Source organism: Geotrypetes seraphini, chromosome 2, assembly GCF_902459505.1.
Source record: "Geotrypetes seraphini chromosome 2, aGeoSer1.1, whole genome shotgun sequence".
NCBI lineage: Eukaryota > Metazoa > Chordata > Amphibia > Gymnophiona > Dermophiidae > Geotrypetes > Geotrypetes seraphini.
Genome location: NC_047085.1, coordinates 371,751,227 through 371,772,872, shown reverse-complemented (window position 1 = coordinate 371,772,872; position 21,646 = coordinate 371,751,227). Strand labels below are relative to the sequence as shown.

The window sequence follows — 21,646 nt, the reverse complement described above, 5'->3', positions numbered from 1 at the left end:
GGATTTATTCAGGAGACCCATTTTCAATCTCATTATGAGAAATTGCTTACACACCACAACTATCCACACGTTTTCCTTTCTTCTAATAAGGTCCGGAAAAAGACCCAGGGGGTGGGCATCTTAATACATAAACGTGTCCAGGTGGTATTGAGAGAGGTGGTGCGGGATGTTGAGGGCCGCTACATATTGGTCAAGGCTGAGCTGGATGGAACCTTGTATAGTTTGCTGAATGTCTATGCCCCCAACGCTGGTCAGGGGGCCTTCTTTACACTGCTAGAACGTGTACTGTTGGATCATGTAGAAGGTACTCTCCTTGTGGGTGGAGATTTTAACCTTACTTGCTATCCTCAGGAGGATAATTCAAATTCTTCCATCCGCTACGCTAGAAGCGACAGAAGAGCTTTGCTGCGCTTCCTGCGTAGGCATGATTTGATAGATGTGTGGCGTTATTTACATCCAGGCACGCGAGATTACACATTTTATTCATCGAAACATAATTCATATACTAGAATTGATATGTGGATGCTACCTCGTATTGCTTTGCCTCGAGCCCTGGCCTCCAGTATTGAGCCCCGGGTGTGGTCAGATCATGCTCCTTTGACTCTGGAGTTACAGATTGGACAGGTTAGAGGCGGCCGTCGCATGTGGCGTATGAATGACTCTTTGTTAAAAGATCCCAATACCTTGACTCTTTTAGAGACTGATGTCGAGGAATTTTTTGTATTCAACGACATAGCTGGCATTGATGTTGCAATTCTTTGGGAAAGTTTTAAAGCTACCCTTAGGGGTTGTTGTATCTCGAGGGGGTCGTACAGAAATCAATGTCGAGTGGCACGCAGATTAGAACTAGTGTCTCGCCTTCGACGCCTAGAGAATGCTCACAAGAGAGCCCCGTCGGTGGCTGGGGGGGTTGCGTTGACGGAGTGCCGGAGAGATTTACAAGAACTTGATTTAGAGGGCATGGCTTGGGCCCTGCAGAGGCGGAAACAACAGTTTTTTGAATGGGGTGGTAGGGCAGGCCGCTTGTTAGCTGCACAGATCAAGCAAATTCAAGCACAACACTCCATAACTCGGATTCGTAATGATTCGGGTCAGCTTTGTGTGGATGATGGGGACATCCATCAGGCTTTTTTATCCTTCTATCAGACTCTGTACACTCCGGAAATTGAATCCACGGAGGGGGAGATTGATGCTTTTCTATCTAACGTCACCTTGCCTTGTTTGGCGGAAGTTGATGCGGAGTGGCTCTCTTCCCCTATTCAACCCGCTGAGGTGGTGGCTGCTATACGTCATCTTGCTGCTTCCAAGGCACCGGGTGTTGATGGCTTTTCCCCCCTGTTTTATAAGAAAATGGAGGCCCATATAGTCAATCCTCTGACTAGATTGTTTAATTCTTTTCTGGAGGGGGATTGTCTGCCGTATTCGTTTCGTCAGGCAGCGGTCTCCCTTCTTCTTAAACCTGGGAAAGATCCCCTCCTTTGTGGGTCTTACCGCCCTATTTCATTGTTAGGAGTTGATTATAAGCTGTTTACCCGTATTTTGGCAGTCCGGTTGCAACGTTTTCTGCCTTACCTAGTTCATGGAGATCAATGTGGCTTTATTACAGGGAGGCAACCTGGTGATAATATCCGAAGAGTGTTAGATCTTATTGGAGTGGCCCATAAAAATTCTGTTCCGGCAGTCCTGTTATCAGTTGACGCGGAAAAAGCCTTTGATAGGGTTTATTGGCCGTTTATGTTAGCGGCCTTGAAGAAAATGGGCATTTCGGGTGCTTTTCTACACTGGGTGACTTTATTATATGCTGCCCCGGAGGCTTGTTTAAGAGTTAATGGAAGATATACTGCTAATTTTATGATCCGTAGAGGAACTAGGCAAGGGTGCCCTTTGTCACCACTGATTTTCGCGCTGGTCATGGAACCTTTAGCAGCCTCTATACGTGCGAATGCTGACATTCGGGGAATTGTGGTGGGTGGTGAAGAGCATAAGATTTTATTGTATGCTGATGATATTTTGTTTACCTTGACCCACCCACTTCGTTCTCTGACGGAGGCGCTTCGTGCTTTGACTGCATTTGGTGAGGTGGCTGGCTTTAAAATTAACATCGAAAAATCTGAATTGCTTAATGTTTCCCTTCCGGACTTGCTGGTGACGGACTTACGTGCTAGGTTCTCGTTTCGATGGGCGGCTAAATCCATTAAATACCTTGGTGTGCGTATATCTCGCAGACTTACTGACCTTTTTGAACTGAATTACCCTCCGTTGCTAAGAACTGTATTTGCTGATCTGGACCGATGGGAGGGATTGAGATTGTCTTGGATGGGTAGGATTAGTGCTTTGCGTATGAATGTGCTGCCTCGTTTTTTGTATCTGTTCTCCTGCCTACCTCTCTCAATTCCTAAACGGTTCTTGCTTAGGCTACAAAGGCGGGCCTTTGCTTATATCTGGACACGTAAACCCCCTAGGGTGCGAAGGGAACGTATGTACTGGGACAGATTACATGGGGGAATGGGTGTTCCTGATTTTTCTACATATTACTATGCATCCCAATTGCAGGGACTGTTTCATTGGGCATATCCCTCCCAGCGCTGGGTCTCACTAGAACAGGCCTTACAGCCTACTTACCCTTTGGCAGCAGTGCCCTGGCTGTCTTTTGATATCCTTCGGGATCTGCAGACTGAGACATCTTATGGGATGGAATGTACTTTGCATGCATGGAGCCGGGTTAGACGAGCTTGGTTCCCACGTCAGCGCTATTTTTATGCTACTCCCATTAGATTTGCCCCTGATTTTCTGCCTGCTAAAGATACTGGGATTTTTCGGCGTTGGGAAATGGAGGGTCTTAGGGTCCTAGGTCAGCTGATAGTGGGTGGACAACTGGTACCCTTTGCTGCCTTACAATCTATATATGATCTCCCCTCGACTGATTTTTTCGCCTATGTCCAACTTCGAGATTTTATGGTGAAGAGGGTGATCCCGGAGTGGGAAGGGGCAGACTCTGCTTTCTTACAAGTTTTTAGGATGGGATCTGGGGTGGGCCTTATTTCCCGTCTCTATAGGGCTCTTTTATACACTCGACCACAGGCTCACACATATGAACATCGTTGGGAACTCTTGCTGGGGAGGGCTTTGGATTATCGACAATGGGACTGTCTTTATGGTACACTGCTGAGAGTCTCCTTGGCATCTCCCTTAGTGGAGCAGGGGTATAAGATGCTATTTCAGTGGTACCTCACGCCAGAAAAGGTGCATCGTTTCTATCACTGTGGGAACGGGCACTGTTGGCGCAATTGTGGGTGTCTGGGCTCCTTTGGGCATGTGTGGTGGGATTGTATTAAGATTGTACCTTTTTGGAAGATGGTTCAACGACTGCTGATTGATGTGTTACGCTTACCCATCCTATTGCGTATGGAAACATTTTTACTTAACTATCCTTTGGGAAGTTTGGATGTGGATCAGAATCATTTTGTGGCCCTGGTTACTACGGCAGCCAGACTTTTAGTGGCTACATATTGGAAACGGGACTCTTTGCCTTCTCGTACTGAACTGTTACATAAGGTTGACCAAATTTATTTGATGTCCAAATTGACTGCTTTAAATAATGATTCCTGTGGAACGTTTCATCGACAGTGGTCTCGTTATAGCTCCTGGCGAGGTCTACTTTGAAACTCTTCTTATTTTTCTTTTGCATCTTCCTTTGTTTTAGGCTTATATTGTATCACTCGGCGGGGGGGGTGGGGGGGTTCTGTTGTTTCATATGGGCATTGTACTTTTGCTGTTGGCATACTGCCTGTGTACTGTTTTCATTTTGTTTAATAAAAAATTTTAAACTTAAAAAAAAAAAAAAAAAAAAAAAAAAGAAGGGAGTAAGTAAATAGTGAGGTTCTCCAGGGGTCTGTGCTGGGACCGCTGCTTTTTAAAACATTTATCAATGATCTAGAGATGGGAATAACTAGTGATTATTAAATTTGCTGATGACACAAAGTTGTTCAAAGTTGTTAAATCGCAAGAGGATTGTGAAAAATTGCAAGAGGACCTTGTGAGACTGGGTATCAAAATGGCAGAGCAAGTGCAAAGTGAAGCACGTGGGAAAGAGGAACCCAAACTATAGCTATGTGATGCTGGGTTCTTTGTTAGGAGTCACTGCCCAGGAAAAGGATCTAGGTGTCATTGCTGAGGATATGTTGAAATCCTCAGTTCAATGTGCGGTGGTTGCTAAGAAACTAAATAGAATGTTAGAAATTATCAGGAAAGGAATGAAAAACAAAGATGAAAATGTTATAATGCCCTTGTATCTCTCTATGGTACAGCTGCACCTCAAATACTGTGGCAGTTCTGGTCACTATATCTCAAAAAAGATATAGCGGAATTAGAAAAGGTACAGAGAAGGGTTACATAAATGATAAAAAGGGATGGGACGACTTCCCTATGAGGAAAGCCTAAAGCGGCTAGGGATCTTCAGCTTAGAAAAGAGACGGCTCAGGGGTGATATGCTAGAGGTGTGGAGTGGAAAGGGTAGATGTGAATCACTTGTTCACTCTGTCCAAAAATACTAGGACTAGGGGACATTCGATGAAGCTTTTAAGTAGTAGATATAAAACAAACCAGAGAAAATATTTATTCACACAATGTGTAATTAAACTCTGGAATGTGTTGCTAGAGATTGTGGTGAAATCAGTTAGCTTAGCAGGATTTAAAAAAGATCTGGATAATTTCCTAAAAGAGAAGTCCAGAGCCCATTACATTTCATTCTGATCTTGATGGGTTTCAATTTTACAATTTATTTTTTAAGTACCTTACAGTTCATTGCAGTTTACAATAACATTGTGAAATACACAGACAAAACATAGCTTATTCCAATAAAAATTTATTAAACATGTTTTTAAAAGTGCCTAAAATGCATATAAGAAGTAGCACCAAAAATCAGGGGATTAAGGTCAGGTTTCCATGACCTTCTTGGGTTGTTCTGAATGAAAAGGAGGTTCTGCCGGAGTTAAAAGCTAGCAGAATTTACAGAATTGTATGTTTCTAGGGTCTGATTTTATCCCTATAATCTGTAAAACCCACAGACTTCTCCCACTTCCTACAGTGACTAGGGCTACTACAAAGCAAGCAAAGGCAAAGAATCCACCGCCCAGCTTCCAGACGGCTGACCAAGCACATAGAAACCAAGAACAGTTTCAGCACAGCAAAGGACACAGTATCATGCATTCTGCACCTCATTCCATTTCCAAGCACCACACCAACTCTTTAGTGCAGTGTCTCGCAAATTTTGTGAGCCGGTGGCACACTAAATTGGGGGGCTGCAGCTTGAGGATATCCGGAAGAGTGTGGATGTTGACACGATGACGTCACACAGATGCGAGACGTCATCACGTCAACATCTGCCCATTTGCAGAGGTCCTCCAGAAGGGGCCCTGAGATGCCACTAGGGGGGGGGGAGGGTGCTGAAAAAGAAAAGGAGTGGAGAAGAGGAGAGATGCCAGGGAGGAAGAAAGGATCCAGTTGAGTGCAGTCAACCAGCGTTGGCGCCTCTCTTCCTTCCCAGCATCTTGCGGCACACAGGTTGCTTTAGTGGATGGTGCATAGGCGTATCATGGGCATGCCGCCTAGCAACATACGCACCATATTGAATTGGTTCAGATGCAGACACTGCAAGGCGCAAGTACCGTATTTTTCGCTCCATAAGATGCACCCTAGATTTAGAGGAGAAAAACAAGAAAAAAACCATTCTGAACCAAATTCTCCCTGCTAGGCTTTGTACCCAACCCCATTCTCCTTGTCAGGCTCTGCACCCTAACTCCCCTCCCTGCCAGGCTCTGTACCCTGTTCCCCCTCTGGTGGTCTAGTGGTAGGCTGGGACAGGGCACAGGGCACAGAGCAGGCAGGGACAGGGCACAGGACAGGCAGGTAGGCAGGCCTAATGACAGGCAGGCAGGTCTAGTGGCAGGCTGGCCTAGTGACAGGCAGGCTTGGCTAGTGGCCTAATGGCAGGCAGGCAGGCCACATACCCCCCCATACCTCCCCAGTACCTTAAATCATCCCCCCATACCCTCCCCCTCCCCATACCTTTAAAAATCCCTCCCTCCCTCCCTAGATGGCTGTCTTGGTATTTTAAACATCCCCCCACCCCACCCACCTATGGTACCTTTTAAAATCCCTCCTTAGAAAGCTTTTTTGTATTTTAAACATCTCCCCACCCCCGGTACCTTTTAAAATCCTTACCTCCATAGACGGCTGTCTTGCTATTTTAAATATCCCCCCCTCTGTACTTTTTAAAATCCCTTCTACACTCGTTAGCTGTCTCCTCTTCTTATTTCCCAGCCAGCAGCACGGAGGTCAGAAAAGTGCGGCGGTCAGGAGCAAAGCTTTCCGTGCTCCCGCTTGGACCTGCGCTGTTTACTGAATGGCTGTGATCAAGTAGACGATTCTCGAAAAAAAACAATCCCCTATTTTGGAAGTATTTTTAAGAATGGACTTTGGACATGTCCGACTTTGGGTGTCTAGCGACTTAGGTTCAAAATGGACTTAGATGTATTTTTTGATTATGCTCCTCCACGTAAAAGCCTTAATCAGCACTGTTAATTGAAAGTTGCAATTAAATTGCAATTAATTAGATGGTAAGCGCCTAACTTGGTAGGTGCCTACCACTTTGAGGTAGGTGTCTACTCTAAGGTATGTACCATGGTTACAGGAAGGATACTGAGTGTGTTTTGCATTTAGGGACCAATAGGTGCCTAAATGTAGGTGCACTCATTTAGGTCAAGAGTACGCCTAAGGTTTCAATACCTACTGGCATCTAAGACCAATTTAAGCAATTCTATATAAGGTGCCTAACTTATGATTGACACTTGCACTCCTTGGCGCCAAACATAGAATCAGGGCCTCAATGTTATTCTATAAGGAAGCTATAGAACATTACCACAAGGTGGGCATTCATGTCGGCAGAGCATAAGCATATCAACAAGTGATGTGCACAACTTGTAGAATAGTAAGGTACAACACATTGCATGGCACACTTAGATGTGCCAACCAAAGCCAGCCATTGACCTGGCATAAATTTCAACGCACCAAAGTGACTTCCCTAAGTGCCATTATAGAATTGGCGCTATTCACACCCCATTGTGGCACCTATATTGAGGTGCCAAGTTATTCACGGTGTCTAGAAAAAATGGGACCCCTTATAGAGTTTCAAATTACTTTACAATTGTTTACATATGTAGTGTGACTTCTGAAAATGCATTAGTATAATGTTTTATTTTTTTCCGTAGTTAGTTCATAATTTGTGTTCAAAGTGTCCTCTTTCAGGCTTGATACATTCACAAAGTCTTTTTAAAAAAAATATATATATATTTATTTGATTTTCATTTAAGTACATAATTGTGATTAACAGGAAATATAGTCTTTAATGCCACTGAGCTATTGGGTTAATGAATTCAGGGATTTCATTAAGAGCTCGAATTTGAGACAGAAATTTCTCCTACAGTAGGACGTTTTGGAGTTATTTGGAAAAGTACTGGCGGTCTCTTTTTTTCCAGACACCATGTAGAAATGCTTCCTCAATTTTCAGTGGCATTTTTTTCTGTCAGCAAAACACTAGTACAATTTTACTATCCTTCTCTTATTTCTTACCCAGAATCCTCCTGGAATCCTTCCAGCTCATCCTTCTGCTCCAGTAAGGTAGACTCTAAATCCAGGTAGGTACCATTATGGGAAAGCTGCAGTGTACAGTCATCAAGCTGCGGAACAGAAAGATTGGGTAATTAGCACAGAAAGACAAGTCCTTCTCAATCACATCCCTCTATAGTTTGGATCCCACATATTCTGGCCAGCAGTCTTCATAGAAGCACTCGAGTTCTACATGATGGATCATTACTAATGTTGAATTTTTATTTATTTATTTTTTATTCATGCCTTTTCAATAGAAGGTCAAGGCAAGATACATTTTAGTACAGTTGGCACTCTTCCACTGGACAACAACCATGAATGGCAGTCTCTTTACATACTGAACTTATTGATACCATTCCACTGATTACTCCTGAGTAGGGTTGACAGATTTTACTTCAGCAAAATCCGGACACCCTAGACCCACCCCCCAGCGCCCACCCATCCACGCCCCACTCCCGCTGCCTGTTCATCGAGCAGGAAGGCATCCGCGCATGCCTCCTCCTGATGCAATTTCTTTTCAAAACCCGGAGAAAGTGCCAGGTTTGAAAAGCCATCCGGACCCCCGGACATGTCCTCAAAAGAAGGACATGTCCGGGGAAATCCCTACTCCTGAGCGAAATCTGCACATTACAGAATTTGTGCAAAATTCCCTTGGGCACAGAATTTACTTTGTCCTTTACTTTTACAAAATTGACCTCGAGCCCCAATGGCTGAGTGCTTGTCCCGCACTGTGTGGCTCTACCGTGTGTAATCAGTGCAGAAGAGGAAGTCCTATGCTGTTCTTGTGAGACGCTGAGAATAGTGCAGGAAAGGTTCACATTGATGACACACTGCAAGAGCCATGGTGGTGCAGGAAATAGAGGACGGCTGAAACTTGCCACTTGCCTTCTGTTGAAACTGAAACCAGTCCAACCCCCAAACCATAACAGCCTCCTCCTTCTCCTCCCTCCCTACACAAAGGTAGCATCCTCCTTCCCTCTTCAAACAAAAGTAGTGCCACTGCTCCCTCCCGCCTCCCTGAGCAACAGTAGAGCTACTGCCCTCATCACCACCTCCCTCTCTCCTGAACAAAGATCGCTCCCCACTCCAGGTCTATCTTTGAGTCCCTGGGGGTCCAGTGGTGTATGCAGATATAATGTTATTATATTAATATTATTAATGTGACATCTCCATACACTGTCTAATCAAGGCAGGAACAATCCCTAGTTACTTCAGTCTCAAAATGACTACCATGAGCCTGTTGCTAAGGTTTGAGGCAGCCATTTTGACAGTAAAGATAGCAAAAGCAGGAGCATTCCTACCCTGACTAACCACTAGACCACCAAGCACTTAAAGGTAGGCTGGGGGTCAGTGTTCCCTCTAAGCGGGCGGGTGTTGTGAGCAAACTTTTTTCACTGTGAGCTAAAAATATCGGGCGCCAGCAAGTTATGAGCCAAATAAATATGTTGTCAAAGTTGCTGATACATGAGGACGAGGTATTCAAAGGAATTTTAGGCCTACACGCTAAATTAAATAACGTTAAATAATATTTTTAAGAACACAGAAATTGTAGGGATGAAATGATATCTTAATAAATGTTTTACAACAAATGTAGTTATGTCTGTTACATCCATATGTGTAAACTGTAAATTAAAAACAGTCCAGAAGACAATACGTTTGATGCTTTCAATTTCTAGACCAGTGTTTTTCAACCTTTTTTGGGCAAAGGCACACTTGTTTCATGAAAAAAATCACGAGGCACACCACCATTAGAAAATGTTAAAAAATTTAACTCTCTGCCTATATTGACTATATATAAAGTAATTCTCTTGAATAGGAATCAAATAAACACAAAGAAAGTATTTTATAATTACTTTATTATGAAATAAAAATTATAAAAATTATAAAATACTTTATTCAGTGCGAAACCTGGGCCTGTTTGGCTGAACACAAAGCTGATATTCTGGCTGGAATGGAAGAAAGACACACACGTAGCTCTTCGTCAACAGCTCTCAGTCTCTCTCTGTATTTGGTTTTTATAGCATACAAAAATAGACAAATATACCCTCCATCCTTTTTATTAAACCACAATAGCAGTTTTTAGCGCAGGGAGCTGCGCTGAATGCCCAGCACTGCTCTTGACGCTCATAGGCTCCCTGCGCTAAAAACCACTATTGCGGTTTAGTAAAAGGGGACCATATTGTAAAATATAGACAGCAGATATAAATTCAGAACTGTGCATAGTAAGTGAAGGGAAGTTTTCATCTCTGGGAATTTACCCAGTTAACTATTAAGTTATTTGGGCAAATTCCTTTGAAAATTGTGGTAATACTGCCTCCACTTTGCTAAATTTAAAATAAAATCATTTTTCCTACCTTGTCTGGTGATTTCTGGTTGCACTTTCTTCTTCTGACTGTGCATCCAATCTTTCTTCCCTTCTATCAGCCTGTATGCTTTCTCTCCTCCACACCTCATTCCCTCCCCCAACTTTTTCTTCCTCTCTCCCTGACCTTTCTTTCTTTTTTTCTGTTTCTCTTCTTTCCTTCTGTTTCCCTGCCTGCCCCCTTTCTTTCTTTCTCCCAGCCTCCTGTCCAGCAGTAACTCTCTTCCCTTCCTCCCCTCCCAGCAGCATCTCTCCGTCTCCCTCTCCAGTAGCAGCTGTCCCTTTTTTTTCCTGGCCCAGCAGCTTCCCAGATTCCTTTCCCTCCTCCCCTCCCAGAAGCATCTCTCCGTCTCCTTCTCCCTCTCCAGTAGCAGCTGTCCCTTTTTTTCCTTGCCCAGCAGCTTCCCAGATTCCTTTCCCTCCTCCCCTCCCAGAAGCATCTCTCCTTCTTCTCCCTCTCCAGTAGCAGCTGTCCTTTTTTTTCCTGGCCCAGCAGCTTCCCAGATTCCTTTCCCTCCTCCCCTCCCAGATGCATCTCTCCTTCTCCTTCTCCCTCTCCAGTAGCAGCTGTCCCTTTTTTTTCCTGGCCCAGCAGCTTCCCAGATTCCTTTCCCTCCTCCCCTCCCAGAAGCATCTCTCCTTCTCCCTTTCCAGTAGCAGCTGTCCCTTTTTTCCCCTGCCCAGCAGCTTCCCAGACTCTGATAGTGGTTTTCTCCCCTCCCAGCAGCTCTTCTTACTTCCCAGCGCAGCGATTCACGAAGGCAGCCTCGGGTCCTTTGTTGTGTCGCGCCGCCTCTGAGGAAAGAGGAAGTTGCATCATCAGAGGCAGCCGCGACTCAGCAAAAGCCCCGAGGCTGCCTTCGTGAATCGCTGCGCTGGGAAGTAAAGGAGAGCTGCAGAGAGGGGAGAAAGCCACTGTCGGAGGCTCCCCAAGATCTCTCCGGCCCAGCGCACGCTTCCGATGCTGATCTTGCAGAAGTTCAAATGAGTCAATCTTGCCGGTCCTGCGCTGTGATGAGAAACTTGTGCGCTGCGACCTAATATTTTGTGCGCCAGCGCACGCCAGCGCAGCTTAGCGGGAACGCAGATGAAGAGGTGGTGGGCTACCATTGTTTGGGAGGGGGATAAGGGAAGCATATGTGATGGGCAGAGAGTAAGTTTTGGTTTTAGCCAAAAATGTACAGGCATTTTTGACACCCCCCCCCCAAAAAAAAAAAAAAGACAATATGAATTTCAGGCCAATTTTTGTGCAGAAGCTGAATTTTTGTGCAGAAGCAGTAATTTAGTCAGCCTCAAGCAGCAATGCTAAACTGATAATTGGCTTTGCAAATGGCATCACCACAGACCCAGTGCAACATGAGACCTTGTTGCAAGTTGAACAACATTTCAAGAATGTAATGTAATGTAACGTAATGTAATGTAATTTATTTCTTATACCGCTACATCCGTTAGGTTCTAAGCGGTTTACAGAAAATATACATTAAGATTAGAAATAAGAAAGGTACTTGAAAAATTCCCTTACTGTCCCGAAGGCTCACAATCTAACTAAAGTACCTGGAGGGTAATAGAGAAGTGAAAAGTAGAGTTAGAGGAAAAATAAAAATAAAATAAACATTTTAACAAGACAGCATTGATCTAAATACTTTGGAAGGTAGAAGAGAGGAGAGAAAGGAATAGAAGCAGAAGGGGGAGCCGTTGAACAGTAGAATTCTGGAGAAATTTAAATGATAGAAATAGAACAAAACAAAGACAAAAGGCAAAACAATAGATAAGATTAAAGATAAATCATAAGCTGGAAAGAAAAATAAAATAAAACTTTGTCTTCAATCCACGGTTTCAGCGTCAGTGATGAAGTGGAGCAAGTAAGTTTAGGAGGAGCGATTGACGTTTCCAGAAAGGGCTTCTTCAGGGAAGAGACTTGGCAGACAGTCCCAGGATGCCTATGTCTCCTCCCTTGCGATGTTCTCCCATCCATGCATTCCCTCCCAGACACACTGCCCGTGCCCCAGCCGCTCCAAGGAGGCTGCCCCAGATGAGGCCCACGGTGAATGCTTCAGTGTTTGCAATGCCATTGGTAGATGACTACACCAAAGTGTATGTATTTAGCTATTAATGAAGTATGTTAAATTTCTGTTATTTTTCAAAATAAACCCCCTTTTAGGAAGATGCTTTAGGCTTTTTTCATTGCTGGACACAGCGGCAAAAGCTCCAATGCTCATAGACTTCCTTTGAGCATCGGAGATAATACCGTGTCTGGCGATAAAAAAAAAGCCTAACACAGCTTCATAAAAGGTGACTTACATGCAGATAATGAAGATTCATTTAATAAAATGCTGCTGGATTTCTGTATAAAATGTTTTTTTTTTAAATCAATGTATCATTGCTGAGTGTGAAAACATAAAAGGTATAGCTTTAATACCAAGAAATTAGCTCCATTAAGTAAAAATAATAGCATATTTTATGTACCATATATACTCGAATATAAGATGAGATTTTTGGGTCACAAAAATGTCCCCAAAATGGGGGTCTTGTCTTATATTTAGGTCAGTGCTTACCTGCCCCCCTCTCAGACTTATTGCAGGCCTCCACAGGCCTGCCGTATGACCTGGCCAACTGCCAATTATTTACCTCCTTCCCGCCTACCCCCGTTTACCTTTTTGAATTCCTGGTGGTCCTGCGGTGTACTGGGCAGGAGTGAGCTTTCCGCACTCCTGCCCCAAGCGGAGCCCCTCTGAATGGCTGCTGTGAATTCTCACAGTCTAGTGGTGTACTAGGCAGGAGTGAACATTTTGTGTTCCTGCCCAACGCTGAGTTACTCACTGAATGGCTGCTACCGGTTCTTGTGGGACTCGTGAAAACTGGTGGCAGCCATTCAGGGAACGACTCAGGGCCCGGCAGGAGTGTAAAAAGCTCGCTCAGGCCTCATACACCGCTGGGCCGCGAGAACATGAGGCAGCCATTCAGGAAGGGGCTCAACACGGAGCAGGAGCGCAGAAAGCTTGATCCTGCCTGGTATACCGCTGGACCACCAGGGATTCAAAAAGGTACATGACGTACATGAAAACCTGACTGGCTGGGGTTCCCTCAGGACAGGCTTGAGAGCCACTGATCTAGGCAAATGAATGGCAGGCCTAAAGTTAAGAGCATAATTTTTAAATTCATAGTTAGGTGAGTTTTTAGCAGAATACTTTGGATCCTATGGTTAACTGAAAAGGGGAAAAATGTGAGCACCTGAGTATGGAAGATCAACTGTTTTGGAATACTAGGCCTTCGGTCTCTTAGCTGTTTAGCTCCAAAAGTATCTTTCCCTTCTCATTTCTTGAACAGCAATACAAAAGCAGTCAAAATTTGTAGTTGGTCAATTCTCCAAAATGTCATGCCCCTTTAGTCCTTGCAAACACAGTCAGCATTGCCAAGCAACATTAACCTTGTGGTTTTATCAAAATTTTGAGATTCTGCCCAACGCTTAAAAAAACAACCACCCCAAAACCAAACAACAATGAGCCACAGCACAAAGAAAAAATGGGGGCAAAGCTGTCAACAAGTTACCTGAAGAGAATTCAAGGGCCGGTGTCCTTTTCAGAACCCTTCCTAGTGAATATTCAAAGATAAGAAGTAGCAAGTCTTACTGAAGCTAAAACTGAATGTTATGTTTTTTATCAACCATCTTTCCTTTCATGGACTGTGTTCTGAATGAGAACAAAAGCTAAATAAAATAAGAGTTTTAGTTGCCTATCATCTCATCACCCCCATATCAGCATGGGAAGTTAAACAAGCCGATCTTTAAGGAGGCCAGATTTTTGTTGAAAGGAAGGCATATTTGCAATTTAAGTCACTGGTTAATTAATAAACCTAAAACATTTCTCATTGTTCAGTTCACACTCAATCATTCAAATTATCGTCAGCTCCAGATTTCAGTCGGCCACTCCCATTTCCACATCAAACAATCATTAAAATAATCAGTAACCATTAAAATAATACAAGAGGAAATACTTGAAAGGAAAGGGATTAGGACTTGTATACCGCCTTTTTGGAGTATTACAACCACACTCAAAGCGGTTTACATAACACATTCAGGCCTTTCCATGTTTGGAAGTTTATGAAACTGCTTTTGAAATAATTTAATTGTCAGGAGTTAGAGTTAACATCTCAGAAGTGAGAACGAGGCATGAAAAGAGACAAAACCGCACATAAATTCTTTAACTATATATTTTTAAAAGTTTAGCAAATACATAGAAGAGATATAACAAAATAAAGGGGTTAATTTGTGTGTCTAAGTGGGAAAACCTCTTTTTATACAACTGTCCGGGTGCCTGGACTAGGGTTACTAGATGTATGGATTTACCCAGATATATCCTCTTTTTAGAGGACATGTCTGGGCTTCCGTATGGCTTTTCAAAACCTGGCACTTTGTCCCAATGCAGGACCTCATTGGGATGGCATCTGCATAGATGTGACGTCATCACGTCATACTTGTGCATTCGCAGATGCTCTCCCGATGTGGCTCCGAACACGAGAACAGGTTAAGAGGGCAGGGCTGGGGTAAAACGAGGCATGACTTGGGCAAAACAGGGCTGGTCTGGATGGAACTGGGTAGGCCTGGGGGCGGAGCCATGGGTCTGGATTTTAAAATACTAAAATCTGATAACTCTAGCCTGGACAGACTTTCTAAAGCACAGCAGTTGTCCGGTTTTTGGAAAGCTCTGGCCTTGTGTGGAAGGCCTCTGAGTATGCACAGATGATGTCACATGTGTCCATGCAGGCTCAGAGGCCCCCGAACACGGTCCTGATGTCAGGAATAATGAGATGAGCTTTTGGGGGTGGGGCTTCGAGTAGAATGGGGGCGGGCCAAAAGCAAAACAGGGCAGGGCCAGGTGTCTGGGATTTTGCTGAGAAAATATGGAAAATGAGCCCCCCATTTCGCTTCAAGGCTTCATCAGGGGAGTGCTTTATAGCAATTAAACCATGCTTGTTTGATGTAATATGTACTGCTTCATTCACTGTGCTGCTTCTAAAGCAGGCCACCATTTTCTTCATTTATAAAAATTTTGCTATTTTGCTATTTATGAAAGACTTTATTTTTTAAATCTGCGCACAATTTGAAGAAAAAAAAATTAAATTCACAACAAACGCACATGAGGTTTTTCTTACCCATGATAAGAAGTTATTCCCTAATGTATTATGCTGATACTAAGGCATAATACAGTGTCACTAAACGGAGCAAATGTTTTTGTTGGCACGTTATAACTGAAATTATAAAATTGCAAAACCAACAAAAATTAAATTTTAGAGTTATTAATTTAGGGCTCCTTTTATGAAGCCACGTTAGCGGCTTTATCGCATGTACATTTTTAGTGCGCTAACCCCTACGCTAGCCAAAAAACTACCCCCTGCTCAAGAGGAGGCCGTAGCGGCTAGCACGACCGACAAATTAGCGCGCACCATTACGCGCATTAAACCGCTAACGCGGCTTCGTAAAAGGAGCCCTTAAAGTTCTTTAAGTTATGTATGGGTAATTGTAACAACAGTTACTAAGGAAGTTACTAAGGCAGCGTGCGTTAAATATTAGTGCGTGCTAAACGCTAAGGTGTCCATTATATTTACAAACCAAGTACTAATAAATCTACTGCATTCTTATTAGAGTTCTCATGCAGCTACATGTAACCGCTGAACATATAGTTGTTACAAAATTAAGATTTTTAAGAAGAATTTTTGTGTGGACCTTCAGGGCGCAGGTGGGAACTGAATGCTTCCAACTGCTAAAATCTTCGATGGTCCAAATTTTATTGAAATCATTTTTCATTTCATTTTTTCAAAATTTTTATAAATATCACTTTAAATAAAATAATGAATTGATAAATGATTTCAATAAAATTTGGACCGACAAAGATTTTAGCAGTTGGAAGCATTCAGTTCCCACCTGCGCCCTGAAGATCCATACAAAAATTATTCTGAAAAATCTTACTTTTGTAACAGCTATATGTTCAGCGGTTACATGTAGCTGCATGAGAACTCTAATAAGAATGCAGTAGATTTATTAGTGCTTGGTTTGGGAAGATATATGATGAAGTACTGATTAAGAGGCACAGTATTACAGCATTATATTCTATGGATACATTAGTGTTTAGCGTGCGCTACAATGGCTAATGGGTTGTTGGGCGGATTGAGAGTGGTGTGGCTGGTGTGGTTTGTGGCGTGGGCTTGGGGTTGGCAGGTGTGTGTTTGTTTGGGGAGGGGTATTATCTCAAAATGTCAATTGTGATGGGCATTCACCCATGGGGTCTTTTGTATTGTGTATCTCTTGTTGGCATTCTCTTTTATGCTGTTACCGACTGTTGTCGATGGCTTTGTTCCTTTGCAATTGTTAATAAAGATATTGAAAAAAAAACAAAAACAAAAAAACAATGGCTAACACGCCTTAGTAAAAGGGCCCCTAAAGTAGATAGAATAGAATTGCTAATCAATGCAATAGATGTGCTTGTTTTTGAGTTCAAAACGTGGCTCGACAAGCAAACATACATGTCATCATCCATCATCTGCAGTCATTCTCTTTTTTTTTTAATTTAATTTCTGTCAGAGCTCAAAATCGAAGTTTGCAAAGATACGAAGATCCAAACGGTAAACAAAGCCATGATTGCTTTGTTGCTCAAGTTAGGATAACTACTGCATAAAAAATAAAACTAAAATTACTTGCTGTTAATTTTCAAGGACCAATCACGTCAAAGAATGATGTTTTGTCTGGGTGGTTGACTCCTTTCACACCTAGACACTCATAACATTGACAGACTCTTGCGTAAGTGACATACATGTCATCTATAATAGTGTATACTTAAGAAGATAATTTTTTAAAAGTAAAATTCTGGAATCTCTCGTGGCACACCCAGAATCTCTTTGGGACACACCATTGTGCCATGGCACACAGTTTGAGAGGCACTGGCATAGTACAAAAAAAAAATCAATCTTGAGGTCTATTCCTCATCCACTTAACATCATCGGATGGTATTCATCAGTTTTTACTCATCTGTTATACAAACGACAACTAAGGGCTCCTTTTACAAAGGCGCACTAGCGGTTTAACGCGCGTAATACCGCGCACTAAACCGCCGGCCGCGCTAGCCGCTACCGCCTCCTCTTGAGCAGATGGTAGTTTTTAGGCCAGCGCGGGGGTTAGCGCATGATGAAAAGTCACGCGTGGTAACCCCGCTAGCGTGGCTTAATAAAAGGAGCCCTAAATACCACTGTTATCCGTTTAATTCTTGATCCCACTCCAAATCCAGGCCTTCTTTGTACAGGTATATTTTGCTCGCCTAGCAATCTGTATGGTCCCTGTTTATCTACATTAGTCTTGTGAAATTTTACATGAAACTACTTGTATGTGGTCTGTACCCAACATGTACTGCATATAAGTTGGAAGACTGACCCTATTTTTATAAAGGAGAAAAACAGTAAGGGTCGATAGTCAACTGGTAGCGCTGAACGTTTTTCTGTCCACCACCAGTGTTATGCCCAGAAATTCAATGCCAGACTATGTCTGGACTTCAGTGTTGAATTTCCAGGTTTCTGGAGCCAGTTACACTATAGCTGGGTAAGTGCAATATTCAGCATTTAACCGGCTATGGGGCACCCACATAAAGACAAGATTTATTTTTATGAGTCAGTTCTATTTATGCAATTACCTGGGCTGGTTAAGGGCTCTTTTTATAAAGCAGTGGTAGATCCTTTCTAAATAGCTATATCAGAAAAACAACATTGACTGCGGAATGTTCCCTGCCATTTATGGTCATCCTGAAAGCATATACCCCCCTCCTTTACTAACTCGTAGCGCGGGTTTTAGCACCGGCAGCGGCGGTAACTGCTCCGATGCTCATAGAAAATCTATGAGCATCAGCGCAGTTACCGCCGCTGCCAGCGCTAAAACCCGCGCTCTGTGTTAGTAAAGGAGGGGATAGTATTTTCCATAATTTATGGCACAGATATGGATGCCTGTTATCACCTAATGTTCTCTGCTTATATTTCTTGTGTGTTGTTTATATTAAGGTGCAGTTCTTAATAAAATCGTTGAAAAGATAAAGCAGCGGTAGAGGCTTTTACCGCGGGTCAGTGAGGGAAATGATCTGTCGCTCATAGGAACTGAATGAGCATCGGAGCATTTACCTCATCAGCCCACAGTAAAAGGAGCCCTAACTGCTGACTCCACCCCCCAAAATAGCTGGTTTTGATTTGGGTGCTACCTGAACATTTTCAGGGACACTAACCGGTTAAGTGCTACTGAAAATGAGTGGTTAACTCTGAACAAGCAATTTAACTAGCCAGGAACTGTTTCTGACTGGTTAAATCACTTTGAATACCAACCTTTAAAAATCTACAATTCCTTTTCTTCCAAAGATATGGTGTTTTATATAGTGTAATTCCCCCCCCCCATTTCATTTTATCTGCTACCACCTTATTACAGATTATCATTCATACCACTTTTGGGCAGTATTACTAAGGAATCTGAATTGTAATTGCAGCTGCTTGCTTAAATGATGCTGCTGCAAGAGGACCTAGGGAATAAGGCCCAGACTCTCAAAACAGCGCCAGAATTGGCCAACACCTGAAAAAAACGGCACAAGTCGCACATCACTCAAACTACAATGCCATTTTGAGAATCGCAGTCTGCGTCAAAGATAGTCACCGGAAATGTGGGCCAGGGTTTTACAGGCCTCCATTTCCGACGCCTGTCTTCAACATAGAATCATGCTCAGCGGTGCCAAATGTCAACCCCACCCATAACCATGCCTCTTTTGACGTTCAGTGCCGGTAAGCGTCTGTGGAGACTTGATTCAGATGCCTTTTCTTGATGCCTCACAGCACCTGCTTTTTTTCTTAATACGTTTTTTATGGCGCAGTCAATTACTGCACCATTAATGGCCAATTAAAACAATTAACTTAGGCACTGTTCGAGTTCCTACTGGTGCCTTCCGAATGGCACCATTTTGAGAATCTGACCCGAATACAAAGTGCAATGGAAGCTACCAAACTCAAAGGATTAAAGGAACATGGGTTAGTTTTCAGAAACCTGGAAGCCTTTAGGTTCATGTCTACCTCAGGCAGCCACAGCCATTAGCCTAGCCTCTAAAGCAGTGGTTCTTAAACCTGTCTTGGTGGGGGCCCCCTCAGCCAGTTGGGTTTTCAAGACATCCCTAATAAATATGATTGAGACAGATTTGCATGCCTGTCACCTCTATTATATGCAAATCTGCCTCATGCATATTCATTAGGGATGTCTTGAAAACCCGACTGGCTGGGGGTGCCCCCCCAGGACAGGTTTAAGAACCACTACTCTAAAGCCTTGTGAATAATCTCAATCTGTTACCTTCCAAAGTAACCAACTCTCTTGGAATGCTCTATCTACAAATAGCTTAATAAAATAATCATTACCATCAGACCTCACTCAGACTGTGAAATGAATTATGTAGCATAACAGCACGCTTACTAAGCTGGGAGGCTGTCACAACATGTAAGGTTTACCTCAATGTTTAACAACGGCACAAAGCCAAACCCCTGCGCTCTGCCAAAGTGCAGTACTCTCCACTAGAATAACCGAGACAAAGTTTTACACTGATCTCTCCCCAAATTTGTACTTCTCTCACCTTAAACCAGGGGTTCTCAACCTAGTCCTTGTGATACACCTAGCCCAGCGGTTCCCAAGCCTGTCCTGGAGGACCACCAGCCAGTTGGGTTTTCAGAATAGCCCTAATGAATATGCATGAGAGGGTCTCACATATAATGGAGGTGGAAGGCATGCAACTCTGCCCCATTGCATATTCATTAGGCTATCCTGAAAATCCAACTGGCTGGTGGTTCTCCAGGACAGGGTTGGCTACCACTGACCTAGCTAGTCAGGTTTTCAGAATTTCATGATAAATATGCATGAGATACAAATGCATACATTACCTTCATGCGTTGTAAATCTATCTCATGCAAATTTGTTGTGGATGTCCTGAAACCCTGACTGGTTAGCTGTGTCCCAAGGACTGGATTTGAGAACCCCTGCCTTAAACTAATGACATAATAAATGCAAGAGACAGCTGGCAGAGGAAACCATAAGAACAGAAAAGGCTCTTAAAAATTGTTTTAGTAATATCCTTGCCCAAAGCTGGCAAGCTTCAGTCCTAGAGAAGCTACTTGCAGTTCTAGTTTTAAAGACAATCTTGGCCAACATTCATTGAGGCCCTTTTACATCCCTTTCATGGTACGTGGTGGCCTTACACAGGTCTTTCTCACGCACTAAGGCCATTTTTTTGCCACTGGGGTAAAATGGCTACACACTCATTTTGCCATTAGCATGTGGCCATTAAAATAGATTAGCGTGCACCCATTAAGTAGGCCAGTGTTTCCCAAGCTGGCCCTGGAGTACCCCCTTACTAGTCAGGCTTTCAGGATATCCGCAATGAATATGCATGAGATTGATTTGCATACACTACCTCCATGCATATTCATTATGGATATCCTGGAAACCTGACTGGCAAGGGGGTACTCCAGGACCAACTTGGGAAACATTGACGTAGATGGTAAGGCCCTGATTCTATAAATGGTGTCTAACTGCTAAGCACCTTTCAGCATGGCTGTCAAACAACTGCTAGGCACCATTTATAGAATCACACCTAGTGGGGCCGAAGCTTTCTTAGGCACCAGTAGGTGTTGAATCCTCATTTAGGCCAGGGGTTAATGGCACCTAAGCCAATCATGCTCCAAACTCCACCTCTGATTCTGCCCTTAATCATACTTGCCGGTAGATACCTCAGTGTAGACACCTACCTGGAAGTAGTAGGTGCCTACCAAGCTAGGCGCATACCGGCAAATTAATTTTTTAAAATAATTTTTAATTGTTTTTTGGCGCTTTCAATTATTAGTGCTGATTAAGCCAATTAAAAAAAAAATAAAAATTACCCCTCCCCCCCCCTTTTTATGAAGCCACGTTAGCATTTTTTTATCACCAGCTACGACGGTAAAAGTTCCAAGGCTCATAGGAAGTCTATGAGTGCCAGAGCTTTTACTGCCATGGCCAGCGATAAAAAAATGCTAATGTGGCTTCATCAAAGGGGGTAAGTTAGGTGTCCAGATCAGTTAGGTTCACCAATCTAGATGCCTAACTTCTGGGGCCATTTATAGAATCTAGGCCTAAAGGTTCACCCACTAAGCACACGCTAATTGGTTAGCATACGGCAATGTAGATGCACTAACCAATTAGCGAAGAGCACGTCAACTTTCTGCCCTCAGATAAGCTCCCACAGAAAAATAAATAAATATAAGCATGTGGTTAGCAGGTGCACATCCTGAAAGTACCACGGGAGGCCTCAGTGTGCCAGGTAGTATGCCATTTTTTTGTGTGTGTTCAATCTTTTTATTTATTTACAGGAATAAAAAAACATCCATAATAACAAGAAACAGTGGCACTCCAGAAGATCCCAATTGTCCCTGGAGCAGAACAAATTCCTCCCATGTAGGCTGCACCACAGCACGTCCAACCCTCCCCCCTAACCACATGCGCACCCACTACACATACCAGCACTCACACACACAAATCACCACCTCCCAGTCCCACTCACATACCCCTCCCCCCTCAGTCCCAACCAA

General features: G+C 43.3%; 1 protein-coding gene across 5 annotated transcripts in view; it reads right to left on the bottom strand.

Moving 5' to 3' along the window:
• The window catches only part of FHOD3 (formin homology 2 domain containing 3), a 967,501-nt gene that overhangs the window by 867,817 nt on the left and 78,038 nt on the right, over positions 1-21,646 (bottom strand). For all 5 annotated transcript variants that reach the window (XM_033930608.1, XM_033930609.1, XM_033930610.1 and 2 more), the window contains exon 2: positions 7,630-7,736. In XM_033930608.1, coding sequence (XP_033786499.1) covers positions 7,630-7,736 — 107 coding nt within the window. The remainder of the gene's footprint in view (positions 1-7,629; positions 7,737-21,646) is intronic.